General features: G+C 35.7%; 1 protein-coding gene across 4 annotated transcripts in view; it reads right to left on the minus strand.

The window, feature by feature from the left end:
* RAD54B (RAD54 homolog B) overlaps positions 1-12,753 on the minus strand; it is a 98,804-nt gene that overhangs the window by 21,727 nt on the left and 64,324 nt on the right. For all 4 annotated transcript variants that reach the window (XM_073018211.1, XM_008001106.3, XM_073018212.1 and 1 more), the window contains 3 exons: positions 9,833-9,995; positions 5,982-6,207; positions 5,155-5,362 (listed from right to left, as the gene is read on the minus strand). In XM_073018211.1, coding sequence (XP_072874312.1) covers positions 5,155-5,362; positions 5,982-6,207; positions 9,833-9,995 — 597 coding nt within the window. The remainder of the gene's footprint in view (positions 1-5,154; positions 5,363-5,981; positions 6,208-9,832; positions 9,996-12,753) is intronic.

Here is a 12,753-nt window from a genome sequence, read left to right on the forward strand (position 1 = left end):
CCAGAATAATTATAATGAAAAGTAGAGACAATGGATATGAAGTACCCAGCAAAATGCCTGACACTCAGGAGACACTCATTGAATGGCACCTATTATTACTACCTTTCAAAGTTATCAGATCAAATTAAGATCTTCACTGCCCAAAGGGTTAATACAGACTGTAATGGATTAATATACCCTCTATATATTACATATAGTATGCAATAGCTTTTGGCTAATTTTCAAAGAAACATTAGCATGTTTCAATAATTATAATAGTGCCAAAAGAACATATAAATCAGCACAAACAATGTAATTTCAGCTGGCTTTCAAATAACAGATTAGAAAATGTTGTCCAAAAATATAAATAATGTGAAAAGTAAATAAAAATGCATTTATTTCATTAAGATGGATGACATAAATTTTTTAATGTCAAGGAATTTAATAATCACTCCCCTAAAACTTAATGGGTCCCCTACCCCCAGGTTGGACCAACAATTGCTAATTTTTTAAAATTTAACACATCTAGTCAGTTTTAAATTTTTAGACACATCGTTGAAAGAGTTGGGAAAAATACATTTATGTTGGTATGTATTCAGTTAAGCCTCTAAAAGAATGTGCATGATGATGATAAACAAAGATTGGGGAGTATAGGAAAGAAGAGAAAAAACGGTAGAAGGATAACTGTGGTTGGCTTTCAGATATTCATCAAACCCCAAATGATTAAGTCAATCGTAGTAATTCTATCCCCTCCTTTGCAAATGACTGACATACGCAAGAGTTCTTGTCTCATACTGGGTTCACTGGAAGCAGAGCCTAAGACAGTGATTTGTTTGCACGTGATTTACACGTGTAATTTAGCTTCAGCTAAATTACAGGGAGGTCTAGAGCATAAACTGCACCATAACGTTGGTCCCGAAATTACTCTAAGGCAAGGGAGCTGCCATTTGCCGCTTACCCCTAAATCAGTCAATCGTTGATAGCAAACTATAGAGAATACAGCTCTCATTCAATCAAAGATAATTCTCCAGTAAGGGAAGGGGCTCCTCTCATTTGTTTAATCAATAGTACCAGCAGCTAAAGAATGGATACAATAGCCCAGAAAAGGAGAGCTAGAAAGGGCACCAAGAGGTTCCATCAGTAGCATGTGACCCATCCTGGCCAATGAGACATGAGAAGTCATCACAGAGGGGCTTTTAAACATAGAGAAACACTCTTAAACATAGAGAAACAAGAAGAGCCAGTCCTGTTCTCCTTTGCATATCATCACATCTAGCTGTGATGTCTGGAACGGCTGCAGTCACTTGCTACCAGCCTGAGGATGAAGCCAACACTAAATATGGCAGAGCAGAAGATATAAAGAACCAGAATCCTTGATGACAATGTTGGGTTGCTGTAGCCTGCCCTACCTTTAGACTTCCAGTTATACGGGGAATAAGCACATCTGATTCAGATCATCTGTTACCGGCATCTGAAATCATCCCAACTGATATATGAGGGGAAGAGGCAAAAGCAAAACTGGACAAAAGAAGAAAAGAAGAACACAAGAAGGGAATAGGAAAAAGGATTTAGGGCAGAAAAGAAGAAGAAAAAAGAGTAAGGAAGGGGAGAAAAAAGATGAGAAGGGAAATATGGCTACAAGACAGAACCAATAGTATAGTACAGCATCATTGTAAGAGTCTGTCACATTGCTTTCTAGTGATAATTTAGATCCCCATTTGCTATTTCAGTGCTCTAATTCTAGACTAGGTAAAACCTGTAGAAGAAAAATAGAAAAAACTAAAGATTTTTCAAGTCAAGTTGGTGTACTTACTAAGACTATGTTCAAGAGTATGGAAAAGAAACTTTTGAGAAAATGAAAGGATTCTTTATCTTCCCTACCTCTACCCTATCCCTACCAAAAAAAAAAAAGCTTTTTCTCTGTTTTTTGGTTGGTTTTTTTTTTTAAAAAAAGAAAGAAATCTACCACCCAACCCAACACTGTCAATAACCTACACCTATATCCTCCTATAACCTCCACAGAAAGTTCTGAGAGCTTTTTATACACATTTATATTTTTCTTTTAATCCTATAAGCCCACTTACACAAATCTATACAGAAAGAGTATATGCTTGTAGATATTCATCACCACATTATTTATAACAGTAAAGAATTAAAACCAACCTAATGTTAAACTGTAAGAATAGTTCTCAAGATTATGCGTTATAGAAAAATGCTTATATGAAAGATATTTTGATGTACACGTGTATGTGCAAAAAGATGTATTTTGTATGTACGTGTAAAGAATTTTAAAATTTGCATGTATGCTCTCTGTGTGTATGTACAAATAATAAAATATGTCAGGTGTTAACAATTAAGGAGGTGAGGTTGGAGGATGATTTCTGTTCTCCAGTTTCTAAACATTCGATAGCAGTATGTGTGTTTTTAAATTTTCAGTCAGTAAAAAGAATTTTGCTTCAAATCTCAGATTTATCTTTTCTATGATATAATGAAAGGGTATCTAAGATCTTATAATAATCATTCAGCTCTTATTGTGGGCTGAACTGTGTCTCCCTAAAATTCCTATGTTGAAGCTCTAACCCCCAATGTGACGGTTTTTGGAGACAGGACCTTTAAGAAGGTAATTAAGGTTAAATGAGGTCGTAAGAGTGGGGCCTTAATCCAATATGACTGGTGTCCTTATAAGAAGAGAGGGAGATACTCCATGAATACATTTGCACAAAGGATAGAGTACAGGAGGACATAGGGAGAAGGCAGCTGTCTGCAAGCCAAGTATGGAGACCTCAATAGAAACCGGCCGACATCTTGATATTGGACTTCCAGTCTCCAGAACTGTGAGAAAATAAATGTCTGTTGTTTAGTCTGTGGTCTTTTGCTATGGCAGTGCTAGAAGACTAATGCCCCTCTATCAGTCAAACTGAATCCTAACCATTTTCCAGTAAACGTTAACTCCAAAGCACTGGGCTAGATAATACAAGGAAACGAAATCAAAATCATTTTCATTTGATTCTTAGTTATTGAGTACCTATCAATTATATGTCACTGTACATAACTCCTATACAAACATGTACTTTCATAATAAGGAACAAATCATCTTGGGGTAAAATATCCTGCGCATAAAAGCAAAGACTTCATTCAGGCAATTCTAAGAAGATAGAAACCAACTATGAGTATTTCTAAATTTAAAAAGTTAGTTAGGGCTAGTTTTTACCTAAATTCATAGCTCAGGGGGTGAGAGTGATATGGATAGCAAAACAGAAACAAGCTAAGATTGACAAAGGACACAGAGGACAATACTAATGTCTCAAATGAAACTATCTCACTGGTCGCTTTCGAGACATTCTTGTTGAATGAAATCCTAGATCAATTTTCTACTGCAGATTAAATTTAATTTGGAATGTTAGTTAAATTAGTATTTGCTTATCATTGAGAATATCAATAAAATTATATATTTTTGCTACAAAAAATTATCTGATTTTCAAGTGAGGAAGGGAACTACTTTTATTTCTTCAGTACTTTCCAGTAAATTTTATTTCTCACTCTTCTTTTTTCTTTCTTTTTCTCCTCCCTTCTAGTGCTAACCATTTTTACTTTATATCTGCAACTATTATTTAAATAAGTAATACTGACCCCCATCTTAAGCAGTAAGAAGAAACAGTCGTTTTCTCTTCTAACTCAGTGTTACTAAATTCAGCTAACTCATTTTTTTTTCCCATTACTTTTCTGGCTCCAAGGATCTCAAGATCAAAGGCCAGTAAAGAAATCTGAACTGCACATTGGAAATCAAGTATAAAGAATCCACTCAGCTTCTCAAACAGCCAAAGATACAAAAATCATTCAGATTATTATGGTTCCTATTTCCCTGACTCATTTTTTCCCTTAAAAATGGCATTTTGTAAATATTCAACACCAGTTTTCCTATTCTTTGGTTTCCACTTCACTATTATTGACAAACATTTGTTGAGCATCTAGTAAATCCTGGGGGTATAACTATGAGATTTGACCCTAGTCCTTTTGTCTTTATCATTGTGATTAAACTCAAAAAAAAAAAAAAAGTCACTTAGCATTTCCCAAAATCATTTTTTTAAAGTATAGATCATTTTAAAAATCACTTTTGATAATGGTTAATACAATCCTCCTATACAAATTGGAAGTCAAATGAAGAGGAATTTCTTAAAGGTGGATAATCTTCCCCACCCCAACACAGTAAGAACAGAAGAGGAGTAGTTTTCTCCTCTCTGTTGTTCTGGGACATATTTCCACCTATCTGTATAGGAAAGAGGTACAAGTTGTTGGTCACATTCCTTCTCTCTCCTCATTTAACTTCAGAGGAGAGCTGTGACATGCATAAACAACACATGAAGGAAAAAATGATGATGACACAGTAAGAATAATTATATCCTGACCATTCCTTCCAAAAGGGTTGAAGATGGTAGGGAAAATGAAGCCCCAAGTAGAAAATAGGGTAATTTTAAATATTAGTAATGACTACAATTCTCTTCTTTCTTCTGCTGACACAATGGCAGATTGGAAGGGCCAGACAAAACCAAGATGAGATATGGGAGAAAAGCTACATTGCGCTAGTCTAGGCCTTAAATAACAAGGTAGAAGAGGATTCTTGTATTTACCATCCATCCCACCTTTCCAGACAGTTGGGTCCAGAAGCTTTGGTCAACAATAAACCATGCATATGTAGCACATACATATAAAAATAACTGATATTTATATTAAACACTCACCACCTGTCAGTTGGTTTCCCAAGAACTTTACATGGATTAACTCCTCTGACCCTCACGAGAACTTAAGTTAGATGGTATTATCATCCCTATTTTAGAGATTTTTAAAAACTGAGGCACAGAGACACTATATAATTTGCTCCAAGTTGTTACAGCTATGTCAGACTCGGGAACCAAGCACAAGCAATCCAGTCTGATCTCCGAAATTCCTTATCATGATATCATTGTGTTTATTGCTAAAAAACCCCCAAGTCTGGGCTACAAAAAATTACACATGGATTTGAAGATTCAGAATCCTACTAAGAATCAATTAACACAGGTTTATTAGTATAAATTCCATCCAATACCACCAGTTATTTGAATGTTAAGCATCATAGTACAAGTCTGTATGTTCACTAGGCAAAAATTCCAAAATATCTTCCCCAAACTGAATACTGACCAGTTAGAATTATTCTTTTCTCACAAGAAAGGCTAATGAGGGCTGCAGTTGTCTTAATGGCACTGTTCTTCAAACGATGCCCCTCATCACAGATTAGAAGATCAAATTTTATATTCTTAATTTGATCCAGGGAACGAAGTAACATTTCATAACTGATAATAAGAACAGAATAAAATATAGACTTGATGAATTCTTCAACTTTGTGGTCCTGAGGAAAAAAGATAGTATTTTAAAAATCAGGAAGAGAAATGATATGAAATCAAATTTAAGCAGCCTATTCCTGACAGTCACTTATTAAGAATCGGAATATGTTAACTCTTTCTGTCTTAGTCAACTGAGGCTGCTATAAACAAAATACCATAGATTGGGTGGCTTAAACAACAGACACTTATTTCTCACAGTTCTGGTGGAAAGTCTAAGATCAGGGTGCTAGCATGGCTGGGTTCTGGTGAGAGACCTCTTCCTGGCTTGCAGAAGAATGCTTTCTTACTGTATCCTCACGTGGTAGAGAAAGGAAGTTCTGGTGTCTCTTGCTCTTGTTACAGAGGCACTAATCTCATCACATGGCTCTACCCTCACCACCTCATCTAAACCTAATTACCTCCCAAGCCCACCTCCTAATACTGTTATACTGAAAGTTAGAGTTTCAACATATGAATCTGGGGGACACAAACATTCAGTTCATAACAACTCAAAACCAAAATGTAAGCTAAGACTCCATTTTTGTGCAAAAGGGTTAGGGAGTTAACAAGTAAAAACTGAATTACTGATTTGAAAAACTAGATTTTTTTTTTAAATGACTAAGGCTAAATTTTCAAGTTTCTTACCTGATCAACAGTAAATATCTTGATCCTTTCACTTCCTAGCCACTTTTGAAATTCTTTCTTCCAATTATTCACCAAGCTTCCAGGTGTGACAATTAGTGTCTTCTTTATTACTGGCTTGCCTCCATAGGGTCCCTGACACTGCAGGGTCCAGATGAGCGAAATACATTGCAATGTTTTCCCTAAACCCATTTCATCAGCAAGAATAGCTCCACATCTGCCATTCATTCTGTTAGAAATAATTTTACTTCCTTTAATCACAATAGAAAAATATTTTATGCCCTTAAAATCATCAAGAACCAGAAACTGGTATTTTTTAACGACACTGAAGACTCTTTTAGTACTTTATTAGCTGATTTACAACACATCTTTTGCATCTTTGATAATTATATCCATTACATATTGTCAACTAAATTACCAAAACATAAATCTGAAATTACAGAGTTGAATGTAAATCATCTGCTACTATTACATGTACATATTTAGAGGCTAGAAATGAATTCCAATTTTATATCGGCATATGGATAATTTAACTATAACTGTGTTTCTCATCGCTAAGAGTTGAGTGATTTTTATTGGTTTCAGATATCAAAACAGTTTAAAATACATTGTTGTATTATATTTAATCAGCAAGACCTACTGAGCTGTATTTTATGATTCTGTCAGTAAATGAAGTCCTCAACAAAAATAGCTCCCTGCATCATAAAAAAATTAAACACTAAACACTTGATATAATACACATAATTTAGTAAAAGTTGTTATCCTACAGACCTACTATGTTATATAATTTAAAATTAAATGTTATTAGGGATATTATTAGTAAGATCATGTATTTTTATGCCACTTTATATTCCTAAAGACCTTAACAGTGTATGTTTTATATTTTTAAAGTTAAGAAAGTCCAAGGGAATTAAGGATATTACAAAAATGCATAAGTATACAGTTGACCACTGAACAAGAAGAGTTTGAACTGTGAAAGTCCACTTATATATGGGTTTTTTCAATAAATGTTATGTGAGTGTGCCTACCTCTCTTGCCTCCCTTCTATCTCCTCCACCTCTTCCGCCACCTCTGCCACTCCTGAGACAACCAAACCAACCCTTCCTCTTCCTCCTCTTCCTCAGTCTACTCAACATGATAAGGATGAAGACCTTTATGATGATCCATTTCCTATTAATGAATAGTAAATACATTTTCTCTTCCTTATGGTTTTCATCATGCATTCTTTTTACTGGCTTACTTTATTGTAAAAATACAGTATATAATACATATAGTATATGAAATTATGTGTAAATTGAGTGTTTATGTTATCAGTAAGGCTTCCAGTCAACAGTAGTTTATTAGTTAAGTTTCTCCCAAAGTTATATGCAGATTTTTGACTACAAAGTGGGTCAACACCCCTAATTCCTGAGTTGTTCAAGAGTCAGCTGTAGTTTGTTAGCTAATTGCATTTCTTCTTAGTAGAAATTAAGAACCAATATGTAATTTTGTATTTGTGTTCCATTTCAAGGTATAGAGAAAAATATTACCAACATAAATTACAGCTACTATTTAGGTAGCTGTTTTAGATCAATAATTTGGCAACAAAGGACCAAATGTCAGTCAAATGAGATACAGTGAATAGCAAAGAGAAAATACAGATTCATCTTTTCATGGTAAAGAGAAGGGAGCAAACAGGAAGCCTTTATGGAGAAGACGTATCTTGAACAAAATTTGTAAAGGGTAAATAATTGCTACACTAATGAGGCAGTTGAATATAGTTGGAGCTTGAACTGAAAAATATGAAGCTACCATGGTAGGTAGAAGACAAAAGATGAGTATACTTATCCTTGAGAGTTTAGACTGTATCTTATAGATCAGCATCTCCCAAACACTAGGATTTCATGACTACTATCATGATTTGTTGCCATATCTGTGATACTATATGTTATTATTTTTCTTCAAATCAACTCATTTTTAACTTAAATTTGAAAAGAAAACTCATTCTAAGCATAATTTATCTGTGAAACCAAAAGTTTAATATGCTATTTTTCTTTTTTTTTTTTTTTCTCAAGACAGAGTCTTGTTCTGTTACCCAGGCTGGAGTGCAGTGGCGTGATCTTGGCTCACTGCAACCTCCGCCCCCTGGATTCAAGTGATTCTCCTGCCTCAGCATCCTGAGTAGCTGGGATATAGGTATCCGCCACCACGCCCAGCTAATTTTTGTATTTTTAGTAGAGAAGGGATTTCACCATGTTGGCCAGGCTAGTCTTGAACTCCTGACCTCAAGTGATCCACCTGCCTTGGCCTCTGAAAGTGCTGGGATTACAGGTTGTGAGTCACCATGCCCAGCCTATTTTTCTAATAATTAACTAAATATGCTACTATTCAAATTTTTTTAAAAGGCTTGTCCACTTGCCACCCCAAAATAGTCCCATATACTGCCAGTGGAGTAGGGATCACAGTTTGGGAAACCCTGTTCTAAGTTCTGAAAGTCTCTGAATGATTTTAAATAAGGGAATGCCACGTTCAGAACTGTTTTTCAGAGAAAACTCAAGATGGTGGCTTTAAGTAGAATACATCTGAGAAGCATCAGAAGCAAATATATAAGTTAGAAGCCATTGCAATAGTCTAGATAAAATATGATATTTTTATGATATCAGTTACTAGAGATGCTGCAGTGGAAGACAGAAAAGATTAGGAAACAATATTTAGTAGGTTAAAATAATTAAAAGTTCAGGTTTGACTAGATTCAGAATGTGAGAGAAAAGAAATCAAAGATGATTCTGAGACCAATTGGGATAAGACCTTCGAAAGAAAAAGCAGATTTGGGAGAAAATGTGAGTCTAGTTAATAGTTTCTGGAAGACAGTATTCCCTTAACTTGTCATCAGGCAAAGAGTTCTTAGAGTTGGGGAGAATTTCATTTCCAACTGCCTTTAAATGACAAATTTTAAAATCAAGGGGCTTGGCATTTAAAAACAAGGCAAAACAAAACCAAAACAAAAAAGACTGGAAGAAATGTTAGCAGGGGCCTTTGATTCTTTTTTTCTCCTGTTTTTTTGTGTCCTCTAGAATATCTTTAAAAGATGATACTACTATTCTTTAATCAGAAAATGCAAAAAGGAAGAAGAAACTTTCTTCTATTTTCAGATGTAGAGATAGGAAGAAAATCTTTTTCCAAAATTATCATAACCAAGCCAGGTGCAGTGGCTCATGCCTGTAATCCCAGCACTTTGGGAGGCTGAGGTGGATCACTTGAGATCAGGAGTTCAAGACCAGCCTGGCCAACATGGTGAAACCCCATCTCTACTAAAAATAAAAACATTAGCCAGGCATGGTGAAGCACACCTGTAATCCTAGCTACTCAGGAGGCTGAGATGCAAGAATCACTTGAACTTGAGAGATGGAGGTTGCAGTGAGCCAAGATTATGCCACTGCACTCCAGTCTGGGCAATATGGCAAGACTCCATCTCCAAAAAAAAAAAAAAAAAAAATTCTCAGAACCAGAATTAAAAGCCTCTTTCACTTGTTCTCATGACCCTTTACCATAACAGTAGTGAGCTTTTATTATACCACATTAAGGCCAATTGCATTTATCTGTTTACTCAAATACTTTAAAAGTTGCTTAAAAGTAAGACCGTGGTCCTGATTCCAGTATGCCCACCTCCTAGCAGTATGTTTGGCACATGGCATCTATCAAGAACTACTTTTGAAATAAATGCACACATTAAGCACTATTCACCTTTCCTACCAATTGAAATTCATAGTATACCCTCAGGACTCGTTTTATCAGGATCTTCTTAGAAAACCATTATTGTGTTACAGGTTAAATCAAAATTAAGATTAGATTAAACAAATGATTTATTTTCCTACCTCATTCCCATTACACATTCATAAAGGAATATGATTCCTTCTTTCTGATGTGGTCGAAGATGATATACAAGGTAAGGGTCAATCACTACATCCACAAGAGGGAAACAGTTCTTATTGAATACCCACTGGTGATTCTTATCTGGTCGTGGCATAACGAGGGAATCTTAAAAAATGGTAAAAGTACAAGTATTGTAATTTCACTTTTTCAGCAACCAACATTATCTTGTTTTCATTACCCTAAGATAGAACTGTTTGCCACCATTTGTGGCCAAAAAAAAGTCCAAAATTTACTCACAGTAATGTTACCCAAGGGCACAAAATTTAAAAAGAAAATCTCATGCCTTACTGATATACGATTTCATGCAAAGAATTATGAAGAGCCTTCCAAACTTCATATACCCAAAAGTGCTTCAAAAGCACTGAAATTCACTATTGTCTAGTAAGGAATTCAGTAAGCCATAACATTCAAATAGTTCAGTATTCAGAGCAAAGAGAACTATTTCCAGCTGAAAGCACAGGCTGGAATTTTGCCAAGATGCATTTGCCAATGTTCATAGCTTCTCATTCTGAAAAGGCTCCCCAAATTTAACATACAGGGTTTCTATCTTTTCAGTCCTAAACACACTAACAATGATCATTACTCCTATTAATTGGAACTGACAAAAAATGATAAATTTTCCATTGACTTAGCCACCATTATTTGCTTGAAGTTAATTACTACATGCATGAATATCAAGTTCATAAATCTTTTTTTGTTTGTTTGTTTGAGACAGAGTCTCACTCTGTTGCCCAGGGTGGAGTGCAGTGGTGTGATCTCAGCTCACTGCAACCTCTACCTCCCAGGTTCAAGCAATTCTCGTGCCTCAGCCTCCTGAGTAGCTGGGATTACAGGTTCCTGCCACCAAACCCGGCTAATTTTTGTGTTTTTAATAGAGGCAGGGTTTCACCATGTTAGCCAGGCTGGTCACGAACTCCTAACCTCAAGTGATCTTCCCACTTCAACCTCCCAAAGTGCTGGGATTAAAGACATGAGCCACTGCACCCAGCTTCATGAACCTCTTTAAAGGAGCACGAAGTCATCATAGAATAACAATGTAATTCTTCAAAACTGTGCTACACAATTTAAAAGATTTACTAAAATACCACCCAAAAAGGCAAAATCAAATATAACTAGAAGGCAGGTCTCAACTGATAAATCTGAAATTAGATAATAAACCCACCAAAATTATTTTGGGGATATATTTGCATGCCTACATCATGGTGATAAAAATTGAATTAGATAAAAAAAGAAAGAAGAATGAGGAGAAGAGGAGATAAAAAGAAATAGATTCCAGTCGACTATGTAAATATTCATCAGTGTGGAACTATATTTTCACAGGAATAAGAGCTTGGTCAAGTTTACCATCAACAAATACCTAGAGAATAAGTTTTCTGTGGATTTTCCTAGGGTTCTGAGTAATTGAAAGGAACTTTCATCTTTAAGGTCAATTCCTGTTAGGTAGCGGACTAAGAAGTAAAAATGGGAAATTTAGTCCTTGGCTTTCCTCTATATCACTGTAGCAAAGAGTGTACTCCTTGTGGATTTCCAATCAAGAAATGGCCCCATTATTTTTCTATCTTTTACAAAGGACAACAAGGAAAAAGAGAAGATAGAGGCGAAAAATCACATACTGCCCAAGCAAAAAGGACTATAGGATTATAAATCACCTAATAAAAGGCCCATCTTCAAGAAAGAGAACCCTAAACAGTCAAAATAATAGAACACTAGTTCAAATTTTAAGATGCTTCTTTATCTTCACAACGATAAAGATGATCATTTAACATTAACAACATGTCTCAGGCATTAAAGTCTATAGCCTAATTCTATCCTTTGCATAAGATAAATACATGAGAATAATTAACCATTTACTATTTACCCGAAGTGCTTTTATACACACACACACACACAAATATAATTCATTTACATCACATACAACACATAAATGCCACAATAAATTTACATTTATGGCCGGGCGCGGTGGCTCAAGCCTGTAATCCCAGCACTTTGGGAGGCCGAGACGGGCGGATCACGAGGTCAGCAGATCGAGACCATCCTGGCTAACACAGTGAAACTCCGTCTCTACTAAAAAATACAAAAAACTAGCCGGGCGAGGCGACGGGCGCCTGTAGTCCCAGCTACTTGGGGGGCTGAGGCAGGAGAATGGCGTAAACCCGGGAGGCGGTGCTTGCAGTGAGCTGAGATCCGGCCACTGCACTCCAGCCCGGGCGACAGAGCCAGACTCAGTCTCAAAAAATAAATAAATAAATAAATAAAATAAATTTACATTTACATATATATAATATATACATTTACATCACATACACACAACACAGAAATGCCACAATAAAATGTTTCATTCACTCACTCAACAAGTATTTCCTGGAAAGAGTATATACTAGACACTCTAAATCTCTATAGTGGTTATTAGGACCCACGTTTTACACATGAGTAGGCAAAACATTAGGAAGGTCAGTGACTACCCCCAAGGGGTCAAAGAACCAGTTAGTTCAGTGGCAAAACCATGATTCTAACTCAGATCTTTGAATAAGCACAGTATTCTTTTCAGTTCCCCACAGCCCTGTATTGTGTAATAGTAAAAGTACAAAGAGAAAGGAGAATAAAGAGGAGAGGGATTGTTAAAAGAGCTAGTGGGACAGACAAAATATTTGGACAAAAAGAGAAAATTCAGCTGCATCAGCTTCCACTCCCTATATTTCAACTAAGTCTTTGGGATAAGCTAATATAGAACTAGGAATTTTTAATTATGGGGTTTTGTTCCAACAATGCCGTTGATTATCTGTATTTAGGTAATTCGGTTCATCTTCCTAGGCCTCAGTTTCCTCCAATGCAAAGTGAAAAGACTAATCGAAATGATCTCAAA

This window comes from Chlorocebus sabaeus, chromosome 8 (assembly GCF_047675955.1).
Source record: "Chlorocebus sabaeus isolate Y175 chromosome 8, mChlSab1.0.hap1, whole genome shotgun sequence".
Taxonomy (NCBI): Eukaryota; Metazoa; Chordata; class Mammalia; order Primates; family Cercopithecidae; genus Chlorocebus; species Chlorocebus sabaeus.